At 46.9% G+C, this 25,441-nt stretch overlaps 1 protein-coding gene across 8 annotated transcripts in view; it reads left to right on the top strand.

Annotated features, from left to right (window-relative positions):
- The window catches only part of ASTN2 (astrotactin 2), an 882,958-nt gene that overhangs the window by 512,784 nt on the left and 344,733 nt on the right, over nt 1-25,441 (top strand). For all 8 annotated transcript variants that reach the window (XM_023242644.2, XM_023242646.2, XM_011288658.4 and 5 more), the window contains one exon: nt 3,495-3,645. In XM_023242644.2, coding sequence (XP_023098412.2) covers nt 3,495-3,645 — 151 coding nt within the window. The remainder of the gene's footprint in view (nt 1-3,494; nt 3,646-25,441) is intronic.

The raw sequence follows: 25,441 nt of genomic DNA, 5'->3' as shown, positions 1-25,441 counted from the left end.
TCCACCTGCAGCGCTAGTCCCTTGATCCTTTGCGCTCGGTTACTGGGGCAGCTTTAAGCTCCCACAGACCCCAAATCCCGGACTCAGCAGCTGGGATGAGGGATTAAGTCTGGAGTTAAGAAAATGTCAGAGTCTGCCTGGAGCTACTTCTCTCACTTGTGCAGGATGATTCTTCATTTCTGTAGCCTGACACAATCGCTGCTAGACTCAGTAACAGCCCCAGTGTCAGGTCTTTGTGTTTTAAATAATGTTCTCCTCATGTAACTGATGTTTATGCAGAATCAATCCTTTCAAAAGCTAACAGCCTCCTTATTTGTACAGCCTGAGCTGTCTCCAGGTTCCACTGCAAGGTGACATTTTTTGCTTGTTTTTCTCTTTTCTCCTTTGTTTTTCTTTGTCATTCTCTGACTGCTCTCTGGGTCCCTGTGTGTGTTCTCTTCCATTTACACAGGGTCTTTTTCTTCTTCCATTCTCTTTCTGAGCCTGTCTCCTTCCAGGTCCCAGTGCCCATCTCCTGCACCCCTCCCCGTCCCTTCCCCTCCCCCCCCTGCTGCATACACAGTGTCCCTGTTTTGTTTACCTCAATGTTTTCTCCTTTAAAATCTTGGTGTTTCTTACTCCCGTTTCTCCCTAATCTAGCTCTTCATTTCTGTCTCTCTTTTCACATACTTTCTCTGCCTTCATCTTCCTCTTTTTTAGTCTCTCTATATGACACTCCTCTGGGTGTCTCTGTCTCTCTGTCTGTCCTTCCTTCCTTCCTTCCTTCCTTCCTTCCTTCCTTCCTTCCTCCCTCCCTCTTTCCTGCCTCTCTTTCCTTCCATCCATCCATCCATCCATCCTGTCCATCCATCCAGTTCTTTCTTTCTAGCAATGTTCTACATGTGTATCTTTTTATGTGGTCTCACACTTTCTCAGCCTGTCTCTCCCTCTGTCTTTATCCCCTCTTTTTACTTCTCACTTCTTCTTCCTCTAAGGTTATTCATATTTTAATAGCCTTAATGTCTTCGCAGGATCCTCAGCTCTTTCCATGATTCCCAAATGGCAAGTCTATCAAGAGCCTCAGTTCAGGAGCGGTTCATTCTCCTCCCCCATTCACCTGCCATCCTGACCTCATTCTGTGTAAAGTTGGGAAGTGAGGGATAGTCTGGCAGCTCTCCTGCCATCTTCTCTGTTGCCCCTATACTAAAGACTTGGTCATGAAAGACTTGGGAGGGGATCCGAGACTTGGGGATGGACAGGGGAGTGTCCTGTTGGAGAGACCCTTGGTGAAACCAATGATAGGTGGAATCTGCATCCAAGCCTTCCAATGTTTTCTTTGTCTTATCTGAAAAACATTTGCTTATCACAGGTTTTTTTGCCAGGCCTTGTGCTGAGGGCCAGAGAGGGATGAGTTACTCTTGAGCCATTTGCTCAAAAAGCTTAAGGTCTCTCTGGGAAACCATAGAGCCAATGATTAAGATCAATGAGATAATAGATTTAAACAATGTACTCAGAGGGAAAAGAAATTAATTCTGGTTGGGCGAAATAGAGAGGGTTTCCCAAAGGAGGTCATAGCAAGCTCTATGGAGGGAAGGCCTCTGTCATGTGTCACTTATGCATCCGCAGTACCTAGAATAGTGCCTGCTATGTAGTAAGCACTCAGTAAGCACATGCAATACATGAATGGATGGATGGGTGGATGGATTTGAAGTGTTTTGGAGGATTCTTAGGATTTTGTCAAGGAGAAAAGTTAGAGATGAGCATCCTAGACCCAAGAGCATGATTAAAGATTCAGAGAGGTGAAGGTGCATACTATACTCAGATCCCTTCTTCAGGGCTGATCTGCCCATCCCCCGAACCGTGGCTCATGACCCACACAGCTGTGTTCCTCACTGGTCATTGCCCTCTGCCTTGCACAAGGATACCAGATGACAGCCTTTGGCCAGTGACTGGCCAACAGGGTGTTGCAGAGGGCTGGTCCCTTGCCTCTAATCAGGAAATCCTTAAAGGACCACCTAGCTCCAGAGCTCCCCTAAGGACAAGGTGAAGCTTTAGATCTACGTACATTAACCACATGGCAGGTCAGCCTCTCCCTTGTCCAGTCCTGTCTTGCTTACTTTTCTAAGAGTATGTCAGAGGGATCCTTGGTAAACCTGCTGTATGCAACTGTTTCAGAGTCTGTTTTCAGAGAACCTAACCTAAGATTATGTGTTTAGGGAATGAGACCTGTGGCTCACCAATAGAGAATATGAGGACAGGGTAAATGGAGCTGGACAGGTAGGCAGAACCAAATTATGAAGGACCTTGAATGCCAAGGAAACTAATTTAGATTTTCTTCTGTAAGTAATGGAGAACTATTATTAATCAATGAGGTTTCTAATTTACAGCTAGAATTTATCAAGTTCTCTGGCAGTCAGTACGGAAGATGGCACAAAAAGGGATCATAGCGGAGACAGAAAATAAGCTAGGACACCAAAACCTAGAACTCCAGGCCTATGGAGGAAAACAGTGGTAGAAGGATGAAGGATGGTCCACGAGCATCTCCCTTCCTTCACATTTCTGGATTCCTTGAGCCTTACCTCATGGGATAATGCGTACTTCTTCACACTGTCCATGGTGTCCCTTTAGTATCTCATGCACCTGTGGGCATCACAGATGCTCCAGTGCTAGGATATCCTTATTTGGGGCTCTTTTGCCAGAAAATAGCATCCAGAAACTTCTGTCTGTGTATATCCTCTAATAAAATTTTGGCAGATCCACAAATTATGGTACCTAGTCCAGTGTTTTCCCTTGGGAACCTCATTTGGGAGGAATGATGCATTTGCCTAGAATCCCGTGACCTTTCCAACAGCTGTTCTATGGTGTCACTTTTATGCGGTAGCATGAAGAGCACAGTTCTGGGGTTCTAGAGTCAAACAGTCCTGTGTTTGTGCCTTGGCCCTGGTATTTATTGGCTGGTAATTTGGGGTAAGTCTGATACCTTGTATAATTTCAATTTATATCAAAAGGAGGAATATTAGGAAGACACCCGTTTTGCAGAGTTGCTATGGGGAGGTCTGGAACCTGTAGAAACATATGTAATGTAAGTTAAGAGTTGTATAGTGGGAGGAGCTTGATCTTTGGACTCAGCTGGAACTTGGCACAAACTTCAATTCTGCCACGTTACAAGCTGGGTGGACTTCAGCAGGACATTCAACTTTCTGAGCCCTAGTCCGCTTATTCATAAGATGGAAATCTCATGCCTGCCTTCCCAAATTATGGGGATTGATGGAATAAAGAATGCAGCGTCCCAAATATATTCCCCTTGATCGCAAGTAGACAAACATTGTGTCATATGATGGCATACCTGTTAATTTTTTTTTCTTATTAGTTTTTTCTCAAATATGGATTGGTATCATTTTCTTGGTTACAAATATTGTGAATGACGATCTTAAATGTGATGAATGCATATTTAATTTTTTTTAATCTAATGATACACGTGTCTCTGGGGTTTAACCATCCCCTTTGTCTCCAAGGGAGGAAGCGATGCTGTCCACATACTTCGAAACCATCAACGACCTGCTGTCCTCCTTTGGGCCGGTTCGTGACTGCTCTCGGAACAATGGGGGCTGTACTCGAAACTTCAAGTGCGTGTCTGACCGCCAGGTGGACTCCTCAGGATGTGTGGTAAGTGCCCTTGGCCCATGAACATGGTTCTGGCCCAGGTGCTAAGACTGCTCTCTGGAGGCCCCTTCCTGTGAGGGGGGGGTGGCTTGTGAAGGAGAATCACACTACTCATAGCTCCTACCTCTATGTCCTCTTTGGCACATCAGGCTTCCTTGGTTTCCTCATCTGTAAAATGGGTAATTAAACCTACCTTGTGGAAGTGTTGGAAGAATGAAATAGCAGCACTTTAGGGCCCAATATGCAATATGTCCTTAAGAGCTCCTGGCCTCAGGTAGGTTACTGTCCATTTGGGAGTGAGATAGGCTATGTCTTATCTCTGTGAACACAGTGGGTCCATGTCAATGAGATGTCTAGAAGAAAACGTGTCAGCTGAGATTTTAAAGTTAAGATTAGAAAGTGGGGAAGTTAGTGGTGAACTGGCTTCAAAAGATGAGTCACCTTCCATTAGGAAAAGAGTGGGCAGGGTGCCTGGGTGGCTCAGTTGGTTAAGCATCTGAATCTGGTTTCAGTTCAGGTTATGATCTCATGGTTCATGGGTTCAAACCCCACGTGCAGCCCTGGGCTGACAGTGAGAAGCCTGCTTGGGATTTTCTCTCTCTCTCTCTCTCTCTCTCTCTCTGCCCCTCCCAAGCTCTCTCTTTCTTTCTCTCTCTCTCTCAAAATAAATAAATAAACTTAACAAAGAAAAGAGTGGGGATGGCCAAAGCAAAGGCATGGAGAAGGATGGCAGACTTGGTTGCATAGAACTCTAGTATCTGGCATGGGAGAAGGACACAGAAAAAGGTATGTGAGGATCTTTGTTGCCTACAGAAGAGGCTCCCAGACTGGCTGGTTTGTTTCATAGGAATGACCTAGGGGGGGCTTGTTTAAAATGCAGGTTCCAGGAGCACCTGGTGGCTCAGTCAGTTAAACCTCAGACTCTTGGTTTCGGCTCAGGTCATGATCACACAGTTTGTGAGATCGAGCCCCACATCGAGCATGGGATTCTCTCTCCCCTCTCTCTCTCCCCCACCTCCCCGCTCAAAATAAATGTTTTAAAAATTAATTTAAAAAATCCTTAAAATGCAGGTTTCAGGGTCCCACACCAGTAATTTTGATTCGATAGAGGGGTTAGGGCCCAGGAGTGTAAAATTGTAACAATTTAATGAGTGTTGTATGTATGGGGAGGCAGTGGTGTCACGGAAGCCCATTTGAGAAACGTCACCCTACAAGCTGAGCTTCTTTACCTGGCGTTCGGTGCTTTCTTGATTTGGCCCTTTCCAACCTCTCCAACCTTTTGCTTCATTTTACACTAAGGCCAGTGGAATGAATTCGATGTAATTGTCTGAACATACTTGCCTATTTAATGACTCCGAGCCTTTGCTCCCGCCATCCTTTTGCCTAAGGTCCTTCCCCCAACCACCCAGCCAGTGTAGCAAACAAGTAGATCTCTTTCCAGATTTGTCTTCTTTTCCTTCCCCATCTTGGCAAAGTGACCACTCTGTTCTAAGGATCATCACTGTTGTCATGCACCTGTTACATCTTCTATATCCTCTGTAATCATTTATAGCACAAACTGCCTTTTTTCAAGGTTATCCTGCCCAGTGAACTGAGAGAGAACCCAGGAATCTGTCGATTCAACTTAACACCCCAACTGTCTGTGTAAATAAGGATGAAAAAAAGAAGGGATGGAGGGAGGAACGGGGCCAGGGATGTGAATTCCTGCTTTGGACTAGAGACCACAGGAAATAGAATCCACATTCCACTCTTAATGTTCCTGCACCACAGCTAGGGAAATAGACAGTGGCTGGGAGCCCAATACAAAGAAGAAGCTTCTAGAGATTGAGACAATGCAATTAAACTACATTTTAGACTCAAAGATCAGCAGATCTTCAGAAGTGGATGGGCAATTAGAGATTTTTTTATTATAATTCTTGGGATTATAAGTGATAGAAACTCAGAACTAGTTTAGGCAAAAAGAGTAAATGTATTGGATCTAACAGAAGTCTAGGCACAGTAGGATTAAGGGGTTTAAACAATGTCATGGGATCTGTCTTCTCTTCACTCTACTTTCCTCCGAACCATGTCATTCACTGGAGAGCGTCCCCATTCAGTAAGTCCTGTAGGACAATAACATCTCTTTCCTAGTTCCTCCAGCTCTAGTCACAGGATCTCATCTCATTGGGCCACCTTCATCCTCATGCCCATCACTGTACCAATTGCTGTGGTCAAGGGGAAACACTGGGCTCATCCCTGACCCAGTCATACCCGAGGCTTTGGCCAAGTGCCAGCTGCACCTACAGTACATGGTAGTGAGTTGGGGGAAGGGCACAGACTCTCAAGGAAAAGTAGGGTACAGGCAACAGAAAGGGGGGTTGGTGACAGCGGCTGTCTACTTCAGAGTATTGCAAACCAACCCTCCATTTTGCGTATTAGAAAACTGAGGCCCTCTGAGAGAGAGGAGGAATTGCCCTAGTCTTAAAGCCAGTCAGTGGGCATGCAAATCAAAAGGATGTCCCAGATCGTCTGTGTTGTCTCCACAACAGAAAGCTGATATTTCTGAAGGGCGTGAGTTGCCTGCCTCTATTTCCTTCTTTCATCAGTTCCGTTTCCCGAACTAATTAAACTCCCTCTCCTTGAAGATAGATGTCCCAGAAGAACGAAATGTCAGAATGCAGAGGGATGCACACGTGTGTGTGTCTAGGTAAGAGTTGTCTCTTTTCCCTCTCTCATCAGTGTGAACTGGAAAAATAAAAAGAGAGCGAGAAAGAACATTCTTTCCCTGGAGGTTAAGAGAAAATTCAACAGTTTAATGAGGTTGTCAAAGACCTTCCTCTCTAGATTAAGGATCTAATGTTAAAGCTGCAACTCCAGGGCTCAATGGAGGTAAGGCACGCTCTTCTTTGTGCCTTCAGAATACATGGGGAGACACCCACTTCTACACTGAACTTGAAAATCTCCCTCATTTCTTTTTGGCATTTCTGCATAGAGAAACTGTTTCTTACAGCTCCTCTTCTAAGAAACTCAATTTGGTAAAAAAAAAAAAAAAAAAAGTAGTAATAATACCTTATATTTTTAGAGCACTTTAGAGTTCCCCAGACATGTCTGCCTCCAATAACTCATCTTCACAACAAACCTGGGCAGCGGGTTCCCCGCCCATGCGGGAAGCAGAGTGACTTCCCAAGGTATCACCACAAGGTGGCCAGGTAGAGGCCCAAGAATGTGTTTTAAGTATTATTCTTCATGCCACAACCATTTTGGCTTGCTTTCCTGTGATTCTCAGTGGAGATAGTAGTGGAGAAGCTTGGAAGGAAGACTGGGCTAAGCAAATTGGGCTTAAGCCCTGGCTTGGTCATCCGTGAGCTTTAGAATCTACGTTCACCTCATTAGCCTCAGTTCCTTCATCTTTCAGAAGGAAGCAGTAGCTCTTGAACTTGTGGGTTGTCTGACAAAGAATATAACCGGAGATGATTAGGGATTCACAAAATGTCACTTATGTGCAAGATGATGAGACCAGGATCGCTGATGTTTTTATGCAGTGGATATGATATTTGGGGCCACGAAAGCTCAGGAGCACAGCCTATTTAATTTTCTATAATGTTTCTGTAACCGAATTTCATTTCTGTTCTGCTCCATCCATTGGTGGTGGAAACTTAATTCTAGTTTAATTCAGGTGCTCTGCCTCCTGCCTCTTCCTGAGTGTACAAGTTCAAAGGGGGCTGATGTCCATCCATGCATGGGGCTGAGGGGTGGTTCTGTACTCGACAACTACCTGACAGTTCTAGTGCCTGCTGTCTTGTCTGGCCCTTGTCCATCACTGGTATTGTGCCAGCACCGCCCTGTTCCCATGTGATTTATAGGCATGTGGCTTATCCTGGCATCTTCTGCCTTGCTGTCTCCAGCCCCACCACAAGGTCCTTTGAGGCCAGCTGGCTTTGTGCATCAGATAGCTTTACCACCCTGCTGAGGGCATGAGGACAGCAACTCCTCTTGACCACACTGGGGGCATGAGTGTCGAGAGGAACCAGCTGAAGACCTCTTGATTTAGGCCAACCATGAAGGCACTTGTCATTGGCTGCTCTCATGCCAAGGAAGAGCACTTGACTGTGCTGCCATCCCCCCAGGTGCTATCTGGCAAGTGAGGCAGGAACACTCTTTGCTTTCCAGTCCCTCAAATTCACCTGATCTTCTATAGCTCGTCATCCTCCTTAGCACCTCATGGGCAAGCCTGGCGCATATGAAGTGCAGGATCTCTTTGAAGGACATTCTCTACCATTTTCAAGACCATCTTGTTTCATTTCCAACATTCCTGTCTTCCCATGCTCAAGTGATCCTTACTTCTTTGGGGTGGGGGGCAGGTGGAGGGTGGAGAAGCCAGTGCTCTAACATATCACAGATTTCCCATTACTGTCATTATTATCATCTTATTTTACCTTCTATCTAGACCTCAACTTCTGAACCCCCAAATGAAAAAAAAAGTGGACACATTTGGCTTCGTTTTCTGGTTCTTCTATGGTAATTCTCCTGGGATACTGTGGTCCTCAAGTATATAGTTGCCCAGATTGGGAAGGGTCACTTGGTATATGGTGGGCAGCATTATAGCCCCCACAAGGAAATTTACATCCTAATGTCTGGAGCCTGTGAATATTTTACCTTTCATAACTAAAGTGGAGATTAAATTCACGTACGGAATTAAGGTTGCTAATAAGCTGACTTTTAAAGAAGGAGATTGTCCTGAATTATCAGTGCGAGCCCAGTGTAATCACAGTGTCCTTCAATGTGGAAGGGGGGAGCCAGCACAGAAGTTCAGAGCGATGTAACATTGCCACCTTTGAAGATGGAGGAAAGGAGTTACAACCCCGGGAGAAGTCTCTAACAACTGGGAAAGGCAAGGAAATGGATTCACCCCTACAGCCCCCAGAAAGTCGTGCCACCCTGCCAATACTGTGATTTGAGCCAACTGAGAACTTTGTTGGCCTTCCAGCCTGTGGAACTGCAAGATAGTACATTTGTGTTGTTTTAAACCAGCAGGTTGGTGGTAATTTGTTGCAGCGGCGAGAAGAAACTAATGCAGGGTGAATAAAAATATTGTCGGCGAGAATATGGAGGGTGATCCAGGAGATGCCACGTAAAGAATCATCTTGTTATTTCGATTTTCAATTATTTCCGGGGAGACCCTCGCCGCTTGATCAGAGATGGAGGAAGTAACAGTGAATGAAGCATCAGAGAAGGGAGGGAGGCTTGCGTTCCCCTTCGGTGTGCTGAAGGGTAAAACGTTGTTATCCATTAGAAATCGTATAAATCTGACACACGCAATGATGTCGGCAAGGCCCAGTTTGAAAAGTAAGCTGTGGTTCCATTTATTCTGTGTGGCAGTACAAACATGGTGAAATTTTAATCACGATAGAGGACAAAACCAAAGAAAATCATGGGTACTTTATCATAATATTGTGTGGAGGACACTCTGGCCATCCCTGTGTGGCTACTGCCCCTGAAGCATTTTGCTCAGGCTCCTCCTTGGTGTTGCCCAGGTTCTCCCAGCGGGGGAAGCATCCTCTTGACGGCTTCAACCTCAGACAAATCTGGGGATCGAAATCTGTTCTCTCAGCCCCTTTTGAAATGGCAATTCACAGCTTACCTCCATTTTCCCAATGTTTTTCTCACGTTTTGTCAGAAATATGGGAAGGGTTCAGCTGGGTTATTTGTCTCTGATATGTGACAGGGGGGCCATCTAGAGTTGGAGGATTTCTTCCATGAGGGTCCCTTCACTTACTTAGAAGGTGCCGGAATAGCAGACAGTCAAGCCTGGCCATGCTGGACCTCATCTCTGCCCTGGGCCTGTCAACTAGAGTGCCTGCCCATCGCCTTTCCATCGGGCAGGGCTCGTCAGGCCACAGAGGCTCGGTCTGCAGAGGGAGCATCCCAGGATCAGGTGTTCCAAGAGCAGAGACAGAAGCTTCAAGGCTTCTTAGCACCCAGCCTCAGAAGTCCCAGAACATCATTTCTACCCCATTCTGTTTGTCAGGCAGGTCATTAAGGTCAGTGTAGATTCATAGAGAGGGAATTGGACTTCACCTGTCGATGGGGAGAGCAGCAGAGAATGGGTGGCTCTCTTTAATCTACCTTCTTCCTGTAGCATGGACGCATGGACCAGGCTTCGAGAGTAGGAAGGCACCCTAGAGATCTAACGAGGCCAGTACCCATTATATAGAAAGAAAAGCAAAAGCCTAGAAAGATGCAGGAATAGCTCAAGTTCATGTAGGAAAACAGTGACAGAATCGAGATGTGATCCCAAGACTCCTTCCTCCCAGGTGAACCTGCCTAGGCAGTGGCCTTATGATCACCTTTGCCACTGCAACAGTCCAAAGATTTATTCAGCAATAGTCCTGCATCCAGCACACTGAATGGAGCAGGGGAGACAAGAAAAAGATCCCCACCTTGTTTTCTAAGGTAGCTCAGAAGGCGAGACAGGCTTCAACAGGACTGCAGTGTGGTCTTGAACAAATCACTTCATCTCTGCATGAGAGTATCTCGCAAGGTGGATGTGAGTGCAGAGAGAAGGGGGCTGGGGTAGGAGAGAGGGACACTCACTAATACTGCGTGCCAACTCACGTATGTCCATGGCAGTTAATGCTTGTAACTCTCCCTCTAGATGGACACTGTTAGGTCCATTTTAAGAAAGACAAAGCCTAGGGGCTCCTGGGTGGCTCAGTTGGTTAAGTGTCTGACTTTGGCTCAGGTCATGATCTCACCATCCGTGAGTTCAAGTCCCCTGTTGGGCTCTGTGCTGACAGCTCAGAGCCTGGAGCCTGCTTCAGATTCTGTCTGTCTGTCTCTCTCTCTCTGTGCCCCACCACTCATACTCTGTGTCTCTTTCTCTCAAAAATAAATAAACATTAATTTTTTTAAATAAGAAAAAGACTAGGAATGTAAGAGCAATAGTCCACACAGTGACCTGTGTGCAGACATGATTTTGAGTGCTCAGCTTATGATCTAGGTTGTATAATTATCTCTACTTGACCCATGAGAAAAATGGGACTGCCTGGTAGAAAATGAGGGTATGTGTAGAAGCATCAAAAGAGAAGGATGGAGAGGAGAGGAGGGTGGGTACCGGACAGTCCAGGGCCTTCGTAGAAAGTTAGGACTGAGGAAGGAATGGGGATTTGCATGCTGGCTCCATCCTGCAGAGTGTTGGTATCTTTTAGGAGGTGTGTCTAGCATCAGTCCCCAGCCCTCCCTTTGAATTCCATATGGATCCCACTCCGCCCCACCCCCTAGAAACCACCCACCCATAATCTCCTTCTCTCTTTTGTGTGTGTGTGTTTCCATTTTGACCTAAAAAGCCATCTGGCCTCCCAGATATTAGGAAGGGCCACAGCACCCCTGATTGCCATGAGATGCTGAAAGAGAGAGCCTGCTTCTCTCCATCCCTCATCCTTTCCAAAGGGCAGGGAAGGCACCTTGGAGAATCAGCTGGGTGAGAAATCACTTTAGAACACAGCCCAGGCACTGCTGACCGGGGGATGCCCAAGCCTGTGGGCCTGGCATTCTGCCTGCCTGGACGGGCGATGCGGGGCTGAGCCATGGTAGGGCCTGGCCCCTGAGACGTAGTTTCTCCTCCCCAGAAGTGGACTCTTGAGGTTTAGTCCATCCCAGCAGACCGGTGACAGGGGGTATGATGGATTCATACTACAACCTAGTTGGCTTTTGCCATAGTCCAATAGGAGGAATGATGCTTTGCCACCTTTTTCTTCTTAGAAATCTTACAAATATGCAGAGTCAGAGAGTAACACATCTTTGTAAAAACTCAGAGACTCTTGGGCAGGGAAATAGTTGTTTTCAAGGGTGGAGTATCTCCTATATCTTGTCCTCATCACAGCACCCTCTGATCAACCAGGTCCATACATGGAGAATTCTCTATATGCCCCTTCATCAGTAATACTAGTACTGATCGTATTATTGAAAGCATGACTTGGTTGATGCTATTGACAAACGAATTAGTGCTATCAATAATTACTGATAGAGATACATAGAGTTTGAGTGCTGATTACGTGCCAGGCCCTGGGACGAATGCTTGAAATAGGTCATCACATTGGATCCTTGCATCAACCTTAGGAGGTGAGCACTATTGTTACTCCTACTTTGTCCGTGAAGAAATGGATTTAGGAAGCACAAGAAACTTGCCCAAGTCTAAGCAGCCGGAAAAAGGCAGAGCAGAAATTCAAACCCAGGTATATCTAACTCCAAATCCCGTTCTCTTAACTCCTCAGATGGCAACTTCCACAGGCTAAGGATCATTCCCCAGGGATAAAGCAGATGTCCCCCAATGTCAGGGAGTGAAAGGAAGGGGACACTTCCTTCTCCCCCTTCTCTTTCAGTGTCTAAAATGTCTTCTTCTTCCTCTGCATCCAGGAGATCTGCAGGAAGATAAAAGAGAATAAGTATCGGAGAAAGGGGTAGGAGAGTAGAAAAGAACGAGATTAGAACTTGCCTATCGACTCTGAGCCTGTCCGTAAGGATCGAACTTTGGGGAGTGAAAAGGAAGGGAGCTGCCCCTCATTTGGGAGCTGTGCCTGTCCATCCTTTCTTTGTGAACTCCCAGCATAGTCCTCCTCCCTTCTGGGGTGGGTGTGGCGGCGGTGGGTGGGAGTCCGATATAGGGTTTTCAGGATTATAATGTGTGGCTTTCTCATAAAGCCTCAGCACCCTTTTATGATATTAAATATTTTATTCTTCCCATGACATTTGAAGCCTTCTCTAGTTTTTTCCCCTCATTTTATTTCTTTGGGACCCAGATTTGCTGGGTCTGATGGTATTTCTGGTAAGCTGGTTTTATTGTGTGGAAGTCATTAGCTGTTAAAGTCAGGGAGCAGCCCTCGCCCTTCTGAAGCGATGGGTTTTACCCTTTGATTCCTGGAAGAATGGTGTGGGGGAAAGGAGCCCCAGAGGTGGGGGCAGGGAACGGGCGCTGCCTGGTTCTGCCACCTGTTGGCTGCAGGAGTGGAACAAATCCCTTCGGGGAAGGCGGCCACCGTCCGTGTGGACTGCGTGTGGGAAGGGAGAGGGAGCTTCAGACCGACCTGGGGAGGGGCCACCGTTTGCTGAGTTTCCTTTCAATTCCTGAAATCTATGACCTCATGATACATGTTCTCAGAGGGCAGATTTCTTTTTTTTTTTTTATAAAATTTTTTTTTCAACATTTATTATTTATTTTTGGGACAGAGAGAGACAGAGCGTGAACAAGGAAGGGGCAGAGAGAGAGGGAGACACAGAATCGGAAACAGGCTCCAGGCTCTGAGCCATCAGCCCAGAGCCCGACGCGGGGCTCGAACTCACGGACCGCGAGATCGTGACCTGGCTGAAGTCGGACGCTTAACCGACTGTGCCACCCAGGCGCCCCTGAGAGGGCAGATTTCTAACATCGGAAGGGCCCGAGGCGGGGAGGGGGAAGGGCAACACTAGGTGGAGGGTGAGGCTTAACTCCTGGTTTGGTGGGAAAGCAAACATACAGGAGGAAAAAATTCTCCATCCCTTTGCTTCCCTTTTGTAAGCATCTCAGGAGAGACGTTGGCATTTTAATTGTATGTTTCATGCACCTGCTTCACAAAGCTTTTCGCCTTTGGAAAGGTGCCCTTATGAGGGAATATATTTACTCCCACCATCACCCCTACCTTCAAGGGGTCAGCATAGCGCTTAAGAGCAGTTTCTGGCATCAGAGAAACCTGGGCCCCAAATCTGCTCTGTCACTCACTAGCTGGGTGACCTTGGGACAAAGTATTTAAGGCCTCTGAGTCTCAGGTTCCTGTTGAGTAAAATGGGGCTAATAATATCCAGCAAAGCTGCCATCGGCACTAACTGAGATAATGCACACACAATGGGCCAGCACCCGGCCCTAAGTAGACACAAAGTATGGTTGCTGCTGCTATTATCTGATATTTCATGCGCGGATGATAGGGATGATGAGAGCTGAAATTGTCTGGGGGATTGCTATGTCCCAAAGCGTCTGACACGGGTGTCACCGTTGCCCCTTTCTTACAGATGGGAGAACTTATGTACCTCACTCAGGGTCATACAGCTTCTAAGTTCTAGAGCAGGGAGTTTAAGTCAAGCAGCCCAATGGTAGAACCCTCGTCCTCAGTCAGGGCAAAGTCTTCATAAACATCATTTGTCCTGTTGCCTAATACTCCACAGAGGGGACTACTCAATCCCTTACTTCACCTGATTGGTGGGCATTTTGAATGTTTTCAATTTTAATCTGTATTTTTTAATTTTTAATTTTTAATTTATTTTTGAGAGAGAGAGAGCAAGAGAGTGCAAGCAGGGGAGAGGGACAGAGAGAGAGGGAGACAGAATCTGAAGCAGGCTCCAGGCTGTGAGCTGTCAGCACAGAGCCGGACGCAGGGCTTGAACCCACAGACCGCGAGATCATGACCTGAGCCAAAGTTGGACGATTAACCGACTGAGCCACCCAGGCGTCCCTTCAGTTTTAATCTATTGTCAACAGTGTTTCCCTGATCATCTTTGGGCCGAAGGATTCTTTGTGTTCTGAGTTATTTCTTTAGAATAAATTCTCAATAGTCTGTAAGACTAGTTTTCAACTTCCATGATTTGGGTGAAGGTGTGGGATGGATTAAAAATGAAAAGGAGCAACATCACCTCTGACTTTCTGGACTCCACCTGTTTCAGGGGTGCTGGTTTTCTTTCATGATGCGGTCCAAGGGCAGGTTAGGGTGTTGGACCCAAAGTATCCCCTTGACGAGGGGAGTGATCAAGCAAAAATGGTACGTTAGAGAGTAGAGCCCGGTGATGTGTGCAAGATGCACGTGGGAGGGGGCGCAAATGCAGAGGACCGGGCAGGTAGGAGGCTGTTGTCGTGGGGCTGTTGTCTCCTTGAAGACGGGAGCGGGTCAGAGACCGTGACCACAGAGTTCCCAGTGGTCATGCTGAGCACCTGTGACAGACTCCATGGCCATTGGAACGCTGATAGTTAGACACCTTTTTCTTAGCTCTGAAATGAAAACCCGGAATCATTGTGTTCGTCTTAACTATGGTAATAGACTCGTTGCATCTATAAGGTGTCTTCCCCATCCGATCTTCAGTCTTCTTTTTTTCTTAGCTGTTGTTTAAGTAGCTCGTGCTCATTGTAAAAGAAAATAAAACAAACTTTATTATTTTTATGTATTTTTAAATGTTTATTTTTGAGAGAGAGAGTGAGTGTGCACGTGTGTGTGTGAGCAAGGGACGGCACAAAGAGGGAGAGAGAGTATCTCAAACGCTGAACCCAGTGTGGGGCTGGAACTCCTGAACCATGAGATCATGACCTGAGCTGAAATCAAGAGTCGGATGCTTAACCGACTGAGTCACCCAGGAGCCCCTAAAATAAGACCAATTTAAACCCCTGCTGAAATGTAGAAAGAAAAAAACACAAACCAGTGTCCTTATTTTCTTTCACTTGGGTCTCTATATATCTTCCTATAAATTTTCCCCAATGCATATGCAAATCTAAATAAGAATTTATATATGTAAGTTTAAAAATAGAAGCATGAAAAGCATACAGTAGTTGTGTTTCTTTGAGGTAACTTTCTGTGTCAGAACCACATGTCTTTATACAAACTTTCCCTTTTTTTTTTTTTTTTTTAAGACAACTGGCTTCTTAACTTGATTTTAACCAAAGACAAAGATGAACAAATTGAGGCCAAAAAGCATAGGAACTACGCTTGGCTTGAACTCAAGTGTCCTAAACTCCAGGCTAGGATTCTCTCTCCCACACAGTGTAGTGTCCTTTTCTTTTTATCACACATCTTGGGGCAAATGGATCAGAAATTATATCATCATCATCATTATTACAAATTTGAAAATTTAGCCTTTTCCCTGCATTCTCCAGCTTCTCCCTGAGTCCTGCCTTGTACATCTTCTCTGCTAGCCCAGATATTCTTGGAGACTAGAGAAGTTATCCCAGGGACAGCAGAGAAGCACAAGACCACCAGCCTCGACCTTGAAACCTTTTAGCCTTGGGGTAGCAAAGAGTGAGAAGGTTTCATAAACCCCTCACTCGCTAGCCTTTCTTCTCGCTGAGAAGATAGCACCTGAGTAGCACCATAGACATTCCTAGGGCAGTGGGCTGGCTCATCAGAATTCTTCCAGTGCAAAGAGCAGACTTGGCTATGATACAGAGTTGGGTTTACGTGGCGTCTAATCACCGGGAAGCTGTGTGACTGTGGGCAAGTTGTTGAATGCCTCTGATCCTCTGTTGCATTGTCCATAAACTGAGAATGATCCCTGCACCTTATGATGTTGGCCCAGCCCAGTGTGAGTAGCCAGGCATGAGAAGGACCCTGTTCTGTAACCTCCCTTTCCAGGATCAGTTCCTATTGGGTAGGGAGGAGTTTGGTGAGCTAGGAAACAAGACCCCATGTATGCTTGCTCTTTGACATGACCCAGAAGTTCTCCAGTTCTCAATGGGCAGTGACTCTGTCCTACAATCCAACTAAACTTGGACACTGTGCACCTGGAGATAGCATCAGATCCCATAAGTTACAGAGTCACATCTATAAGACTGCCCCCCAATTCCAGAGACCAGTCACAGGTCCAGCTTGTAAGCCTGTCCTTCTGATTGACCAGGTATAGATGGTAGGTTCTCATGACCCCCTCTTTGGATTCGATTAATTTGCTTGAGTGACTCACAAAACTAGAGAAACACTGATTTCTGTTTACCAGTTTTTTGTAAAGGATATTATAAAGGATACAGATGAACAACCAGGTGAAGAGGTGCATAGGGCAAGGTGCAGGGAAAGAAGCATGGAACTTGCATGTCCCTTCTTCACCTCCATGTGTGTACTATCTCAGAAGCTCTCCAAACGCCATCCTTTTGGGTTTTTACGGAGGCCTCATTACATAGGCATAATTGCTTAAATTGTCGGCTACTGGCAACTGATGTAACTTCCAGCCCCTTCTTCCTCTTACGGGATCCTGAAGGTCCCAGCCTTCTAATCACCTGGTTGGTTCCCCCTGGCAACCAGCAGACCCCAACATTAGGTTCTTTCCAAAAATCACCTCATTAACGTAAGTTCAGATGTGATTGAAAGGAGCTTGTTATCAACACTAAGAAACCTTGTTTGCTCTCATCACTTAAGGAAATTCCAAGGGTTTTGAGAACTCTGTCTAGAAATGAGGATGAAGATAAAAATATACATATTTCTTATTATAAATCACATTATCATGCATGGGATCTTTTTCTGGCTTTCATTGATCTTCAAGAATTTTTCTTGCCGTCATTGTAAGGAAAAGTGATCTTAGAAGCCCACTGTCATGGGGATGGTACAGACCAAGGTAATAAAATGACCCTATTCCTCAACATGGTTCTACTTGTGTGTTCTTAGCTGAGCCTCTCATGCTTTTTACAGATTCTGAGATTTGAGCTTAATTTTGTCTGGGGCTCCTTCTTTCCCCCCAACAGTCCACAAGTTGAAGCTGTGCTTGGGTCTGGAGAGGGAAGACTGAAGATCAGCCTGTATGATAGTCAATGGCACCTGTGCTCCTCCCCCCACTCCCCCAGGAGAGCTGTTCTTGCACACACAGTAAACCTTAGGAAGAAGACGGAGGCCTCCATATGGTGGGATTCTAGGCAGCAGCACTGTAACCAACCTCCACGATTTTGTTGTCGCCTTGTTTAGATAATGAGGCATTTCAGCTATAAACTTGCTTTCCCTTTTTCAATTATAAAGGCATTATATATACATGTAAGGATATTTAGAACACAGAGAAAGAAGAAGGAGGAAAAATATCACCCACAGTCATGTCATCTCCAATAATCACCACTAACAATTTGGCATTTTTGTATTTTCTTTCTATTAGTGTGTGTGTGTGTGTGTGTGTGTGTGTATACACACACACACATATATATGTGTATATATATATATGTATATACACACACACACACACACACACACATATACATATATATATAGAGAGAGAGAGGGGGGGGAGGGAGAGAGAGAGAGAGAGAGAGAGAGAGAGAGAGAGAGAGAGAGAAATGTGTCAAATATCCCATGCAGTTTCGTCGATAGTAATTAAATTATGCAAGGCTCCCGGATGGCTCAGTCCGTTGAGCATCTGACTCTTGATTTCTGCTCAGGTCATGATCCCAAGGGCATGGAATTGAGCCCTACGTTGGGCTCCACACTGAAAGTAAAACCTGCTTAAGATTTTCTCTCTCTTTCTGCCCCTCCCCTGCTCTCTTTTTCTTTCTCCCCCTTCTGTCCCTCCCCACTCTCTCTCATAAGTAAGTAAATAAATAAATGTAGTAATTATGTGATACCTATCTATTCACCACCCAGGTCAAAACTTCAACTACAGCCTGCATTCCAGAAGCCCCTTCTTTTTTTTTAATTTTTTTTTTAACGTTTATTTATTTTTGGGACAGAGAGAGACAGAGCATAAACGGGGGAGGGGCAGAGAGAGAGAGAGGGAGACACAGAATCGGAAACAGGCTCCAGGCTCTGAGCCATCAGCCCAGAGCTTGACGTGGGGCTCGAACTCACGGACCGCGAGATCGTGACCTGGCTGAAGTCGGACGCTTAACCGACTGCGCCACGCAGGCGCCCCCAGAAGCCCCTTCTTAACACACTTGCTGGGACTCCATTTCCCGTTTTAGCCCTTTCTCCCCCTCTATAAGTAGCCACAGCCCTGACTTTTATGATAATCAAGTCCCTTATCTTTTCCATGTAGTTTCCCCATTTATATGTACCTAGAACCACAATTTTATTTTATTTTTGCTTTTCGGTGATGAATTCTCTGGCCTTCAGCACATTTCACTAAGCTAGGTAAAACTAATCTTCTCTTTCAGTTGAAGCAAAAAGTGGTTATCAGCTGGTCCACAGTTTCATTCGAATTTTAGCTGCATTCAGGATGCATCACCTAAGTCCCTCCTGGGGTGGGGTCCTCTGCTAGGCTCCAAAGTCACAGGGGTGAGTTGTGTCCTGGCTAACAAAGAGCTCAGTCGATTTACCTAGCCAGAAATTGATATTTCAGATCCCACCACGCAAAATCACATGTGGATGCCTCTTTTTAGCACATATGCAGGGTAAACTTTCTCCTTTCTGAAAGATTCCCTCTGGTGTAGACTCGGGCCTGGGCCTGCTTCTTCCTGTCCTTTGAGTTTTTGGCACCCACACGAGCAGCTCGTGCTGCTCTCCCCCCCCCTCCCCCCGCAGCTGGTCCAAACCATGCAGGCTTCTTCTAAGGCATATCTTTAAATGTTGCATCCTGAGTTCATCCCGGGTGAGAGGAGAACCTTTTAGGCAAGGGGTGGGGGTAGAGAGAGAAAGGGAACCAATGTCTTTTGAGCTTTTAAGTGTAACTTTGGATCTTGGAATCCACACAGCACACCAGCCAAATGGCATCGCCATCCGCATTCTGCGAGTGTAGAAGCCAACCCAGGAAGGGGAGTAGCGTGCGTGCAGTGCCACTCATGTTGGGTTTGGCGGCCTTGGGATCAGATCCCAAATCCGAAGGGCTCCCGTCACCTTGATGGATCGCTGATCTGGGGTCACGTTGGGATTGGAGGCCTTGGGATCGGAACCCAAATCTGAAGGGCTCTAGAACTTTGAGGGAGCACTGGTCTGGGGTCAGGCTTCCTGCTGCACAGATCCCTGTTGTACTCGTTAATGACACTGAGTAATGATGTATTAATGTTCTTATATGCACAGCAGCACCTCCACGTGGGATTGCCTGGAGAGTTAGGTGGGTGGTGTGCACGTAGCCCTGGGTCTGGATGATATTTATAGTACTCAGTACATAGCAGCTAGGGGCAGAGTCAGATAGGCTGCTGGGGAGGGCTTGAAAATAAAGACTTGAAGCACCTGCCGTGAGGCTGGCTAGCAAGTGCTTGCTGTAGGTGGCAGGGATAGGAGACGGTCACTGCTGGTCCTTAATTCTTGGCTTGAGTTTCCTCTCACCCCCCACCCCCACCATTCCCAAAACACTGGACTCTGAACCTCAGGGTCTAACATCTATGGCATCTGTCTCCATTCAGGGGTAGATTTTTTTTTTTTCGTTCTCTTAAATTGCTCTCTGCAACAACAAAAAAATAAAATATGCAAACCGCCCAAAATTACACTCAACATACGCTGAATAAATATATACCCACAGAAGCATATGTTCAATGGCTGCTGCTCCATGCTTTTCAAAGCCAACTAGCTTATAAAATCATTTCTCACGCAGAGTCCGGGTGATCGATGAGAAGGTGCGGTGTGAGGACACAGCCGCAAGCTGCGAATAGAGTTTTTAGTTACAAAGGATGGGGAAGGGAATGAGCCAGCAAAACCTAGCAGCCATCGAAAAGACCATGTCTTCAGCCTGTCCTGACAGAAGCCTGGCCCCTGGATCTCTAGCTCACTAGTAGGCATAGTAGTGGGGGAGAAGGAATTCTTTGGGATCTGCGGGGTTCAAATCCTGGCTCTGCCACTTACTATATACTGACATAGGTTGCTTTAAACCATGTTGAGTCTTAGTCTCTCAATATCAAAAAATGAGTAAACTAATAGGACCTACCTTACGTGGTTGTTATGGGAGGAGGCCTAGCCCAAGGCTTAAGGAAACAGACCCTGGGGCCTCCTTTCCTGGGTCTGCCACTTACTGGCTGTGTGACCTTGGGCGTGCTCATGAACCTCGCTGCGTCTCAGATTCCCCATCTGGTAAGTGAGCTTGGTAATAGCATCCACCACCTAGGGCTGCTTTGAGGAGGGGCCGAGTCAGCGTGCGTTCAGCGCTTAGTGTGGGACCTGGCTCGGCAGTCAGTGCTCAGATGATGTCGGAAAGCCATTTTTGCCAGTGCTGCCCTGCACATCAGTCTGTAGCATGCAGACGTTGTCAAAATTCTCTTGGCTCTGTGCCACTCACAGGGAGAACAGGGACATGGGTCTTCTTAAAACTAGAAGAAATTGGAGCATCTATAATGTTGACCTGAAGCAACGTCATCTCTCCTTTGCAAGCCTTACTTTCCCATTTGTGAGTGCTGACAATAACAGTATATACCCTTTTCTGAGGAGCTGGGGAGCTGGAATGACGTGCCGGGTATTGAGGGAGTGCATGATCCATGTCTGCTTCCCCCCAGCACCCTGGCACCACAAAGCGCCTGACCCAGGGGAAGGGGGCTCGAGCCCCGTCTCGGTAGCAGAGGGCTCCTTCACTGAGTCTTGCCGTTAGCCCGGAAGGTGCAGCTTTGGAATGGTGCAGGCTGCTGAACCTCAGCTCCACCCTACAGGTGCTCACTGTGTGACCCAGGGAAGGCCCCTTGCATCTTGCACCGTGGGGTTCTCTTCTTCCAACCAGGAGCTGAGTCTGTCTGGCAGTCACCTGAGGCTGGAATGATAGAATGCTTGGAGAAGGACTTTAGAAACCTCAGCCACCTGAAAGGCAACATAGCATGACTTGATGGCTGGCTGTGCCGCCTACTTGCTCAGGTCTTCGGACAAGTTACTGAAGCTGTCTGTGCCTCGGTTTTCTCTTCTGAAAAACGAGAATAATAGTACCTTTACCACCAGGGTATCATTAACACTATGAGTTAATATCCCTAACACATTTAGAATAGTACTTGGCACATGGTGAGAACTATTGTTAGCTAGTACTTATTTTTTAAGTTTATGTATTTTGAGAGAGAAAGGGAGAGAGAGCGAACAAGGGAGGGACAGGGAGAGAGAGAGAGAGAGAGAGAGAGAGAGAGAGAATCCCAAGCAGGCTCCACGCTGCCAGTGCAGAGCCCAATATGGGGCTCAAACTCACAAACTGTGAGATCATGACCTGAGCCGAAACTAAGAGTCAGACACTTAACCGAATGAGCCACCTAGGTGCCCCCAGCTATTACTATTTTTTTTTTAGTAATTTTAATTGTTTTTTAATGTTTATTTATTTTTGAGACAGAGAGAGACAGAGCATGAATGGGGGAGGGTCAGAGAGAGAGGGAGACACAGAATCCGAAACAGGCTCCAGGCTCTGAGCTGTCAGCACAGAGCCCGACGTGGGGCTTGAACTCACGGACCATGAGATCATGACCTGAGCCGAAGTCGGACACTTAACCGACTGAGCCACCCAGGCGCCGCCCCCCAGCTATTACTATTATTGATTAACTATACAAAGGCTATTTATTTTCCTTACTAGACAGTTATTGAATAAACATTTGACAGGACTCCTGGAGAATTTTCTTGGGAGAGTGTTCTCTGTTCTCTTCTTCCCTCTGCTCTCCGTGCTTATTTGTACCATATTAAAAATCTCCAAGGACTATAAGAATGTTATGACTTATTCCTCTCCCTGTGTTGGACCAGATGCTTTTTGAAGGCTGGGCTAAGGCTCTGTAAACTTGATGGCCTGGAGGACAGTCAGCTTTGAATAGGCATTTGCTGAACTGAACCCCTACTCCACGTGGTGTCCTGGGGAACTCCAGAGGGAGGCAGAAAGCTTTATGACTCCAGCTAGAAGGACGGCCAGCCGTCGAAAGCGGCTGTCGGGCTTGGCTGCAAACAATATCCTTGGGCCACTCCCACAAGAGCAGCCCTTCTCCATGGTTCCCCAGCGCAGGTTCTACCCACTACCAGAACATACCTTCTGACCTCCCTTGGCGTTTCTGTGAGCCTCTTGCAGAGAACCATAGGATGTCCAAGCTGTAAGGTCTGTGGAAACCAGCTGCCACCTTTCTCAGAGCAGATAGGAAGCCTGAGGCAAGAGAAAGGAAGAGAACTGCCCAAAGCAGGGACTGTAATCAGTGTCTCCTAACTGATTCATGTGTTCCTCTAATGGGAAAGATGGGTGCTCATAATAAATTCGGATGGCTGGCCATGACCTGGATGGGTGCCAGCAAACCCAGCCGTGTTTTTCAGCACCAGTGCCATCTCACTATTATTCTTGATTTTTTAAACATTTTTTATTTATTTTTGAGAGACAGAAAGAAACTGACTGCGAGCAGGGGAGGGGCAGAGAGAGAGGGAGACGTGGAATCTGAAGCAGGCTTCAGGCTCTAGGCTGTCAGCACAGAGCCCAATGTGGGGCTCAAACCCACAAACCACAAGATCATGACCTGAGCCACAGTCAGATGCATAACCGACTGAGCCACCCAGGCACCCTTTAGGACTATTCTTGAGCATAAACCATCTTGAGCCGTGACTTGCCTCCCTCTGGGGGTTTCCCCAGTGCCTCCAGTAGGTCTAATTCTCTTGGAGGTCAAGGACCGCCATCCCTTCTCTTTCTTCGTGTCTCCATCAGAAATGAGTTGTGTGGTGCAGAGAGCACAGGTTTAGAGCCAAACATACCTGTGCCTACACCCTGCTTCCATTCCTAGAAAGCCTGAGTGACATAGGAAAAGCACTCTGGCTTCAAAGCCTGTTTTCTCTTCTGCAAAATCGGACTGAATAATAGTGAGCCCATAGAATTAGGGGTCTTGAGGGGCGCCTGGGTGGCTCAGTCGGTTAAGTGTCCAACTTCAGCTCAGGTCATGATCTCACGGTCCGTGAGTTCAAGCCCCGCATGTGGTTCTGTGCTGACAGCTCAGAGGTTGGGGCCTGCTTTGGATTCTGTATCTCCCTCCCTCTCTGCCCCTCCCCCACTCATGCTCTGTCTCTCTTACTCTGAAAAATGAATAAATGTTAAAAATTTTAGAATTGTGGGTCTTGAGCAAAGCAGGCTAAGGAGAACACGTCGTGTAGCGTCTGGCTCACAGTAGGCACCCAGAGCACGCCAATTTCCTCTCTCATGTCTCCTGTGAGTGTTTGTTGAATGCTGCACAGATGGCAGGCGTGTGGGGAGAATGGCCTATTGGTGTTTCACAGGAACTCAAGACAGAACTAAGCAACGTAATTGACATTTTCTTGCATTCCAGAAATATTTACCGGGTATCAAATATTCAAGCGACGATGATCACAATAACCACTTTTATAATGGTTGATGTTTTATCACGTACCAGGCTCTGTGCTAGGGACATCAGTTGTCTGACTCGTTTTCCCTGTGGCAATTCTGCTGAATAGGTGTAATTAGTCCCCGTTTACATTGAGGGAATTGAGTCTCGAAGTGTTAACGATGTGACTGGCTAGCATTACACAGCTAGTGAGTAGCAATCCGGAGGGATTTCAGTCCAGACCTGCCCGATGCCGAAGGCCACGCCAGTGTCTTCGTCCCCTGTGCTGGGCACCGGGACTGGGCCGAAAAGAGGAAGCTGTGTGTCTTACACTCTCTTGTCAAATAGCCCACAGCCTCCTGGGGAGACAGACTGTGAGCCAGAAACCATCCTCCATGGCAGAATGACGTTTGTGCTGGGAAGAATCCTTAACATAGGAGAGAAGTGAAAATGAGGCTTGCTGACTCCAGGTCAATCAGAAGTAAGAACTTCCACATAAGTATCTGTCCATGATGGCACTGAGAAGTCCCAGCAAACCCAGGAGTTAGTTAGTTATTATCAGGTCCATTTTAAAATGAAGACACATAAAGAGGCGCCTGGGTGGCTTAGTCGGTTAAGCGTCGACTCTTGATTTCAGCTCAGGTCATGATCTCACGGTTCATGGCATCGAGCCCCGCATCAGGCTCTGCACTGACAGTGCGGGGCCTGCTGGGGATTCTCTCCCTCCCTCTCGTTCTCTCTGCCCCTTCACCACAGACACCCTTGGGCGTCTGCCTACATGGTTTCCACATCCAGGTGGAGAGACAGATGATGCAGGGTTGTGGTTTGGGTAGCGTGCCTGGGAGCTCTCCCGGGGACTCCTCCACTCGGGCCTGAAGCCCCTGGGGGTGCCTGCAGCTGCAGTCCTCCATCAGCCACAATCGATCCCCGTAATCCTTTTTTGCATGCCCACCCCTTTCCTCCATGTCCGCATTAAATTGAGCGACGGCTGAATTGGCATGAGTTGATTAAAACTCCCCGTAATTATGGGCTCTCGACCGGCCTGGTTGTCCAAATCAATGTCTGCAGTAATAGACGGGCTGGCTGGCCTGGTTGACAGATTGAGGTGGAGGAGGGAGAGGTGCAGGGGATGGGGGATGGCAGGGTCTTCCCTGCACACCCCCTTTCCAGGCAGTCATCCGGAGGCCTCCTGGGACACGGGCAGCCCAGCCCACTCAGCGTCTAGTCAAAGGGATGGTCGGCACTGAAGGGCTCCGTGGCACTCGCTTAGTTAGCGCGGTCCTCCGTAAACTTACCTGCAGAAAGAGGGTGTCTTATCGGTGCCTCTGAGTTTTGCTGTGAGAACTTGAGGAGATGGCATATGGGAAAAATCTAGCACCTGGTAGAAATAACCATCTCATTTTCTTCATTGCTTCCCACCCTCCTAGGGATGCTGTATCTGATCTGCACCTCCAAGACTGCTGCCACCAGCCCCTTTGTGTCCCTTCATAGTCCATCATAGTGACCTTCCTACAAAGCTCTCAGAATTCTTGTGTAGCCCTGGCCAGTCTGAACCACTTGTGACATCACGGACAGTCCACCTTCATGTGGATCAGGGAGAAAGAACCCCTTTTTTACAATCAGGGGACCTCCAGAGGTAGGCAGAGTCTGCCTCTTACTTGCTGTGGAACCTCAGGCAAGTCACTTGGCCTTTCTGGGCTTTAGTTTGCTCATCTGCAAAATGAGCATGATGATGCTGGTCCTACCTTAGCATTGCTGAGAATAGTAAAAACTGCCCATGGCAACAGTCTCCTTTCCCTCTGCCTGCATGCAGCCCTCTTCCATTGCTTCCTGAATGTATTTCCTATTTGGGGGAAAGTCACAAGGGATCCCAAAAGCAGTTTACCATTTTCTGAGCACCTGCCATTGGGTCAGACCTGTGTCAGGCATGTGATA

Source organism: Felis catus, chromosome D4 (assembly GCF_018350175.1).
Source record: "Felis catus isolate Fca126 chromosome D4, F.catus_Fca126_mat1.0, whole genome shotgun sequence".
In the NCBI taxonomy this organism is placed as follows: domain Eukaryota; kingdom Metazoa; phylum Chordata; class Mammalia; order Carnivora; family Felidae; genus Felis; species Felis catus.
Note: the sequence above shows the minus strand (reverse complement) of the source record. Positions and strands in the feature narration are given on the sequence as shown.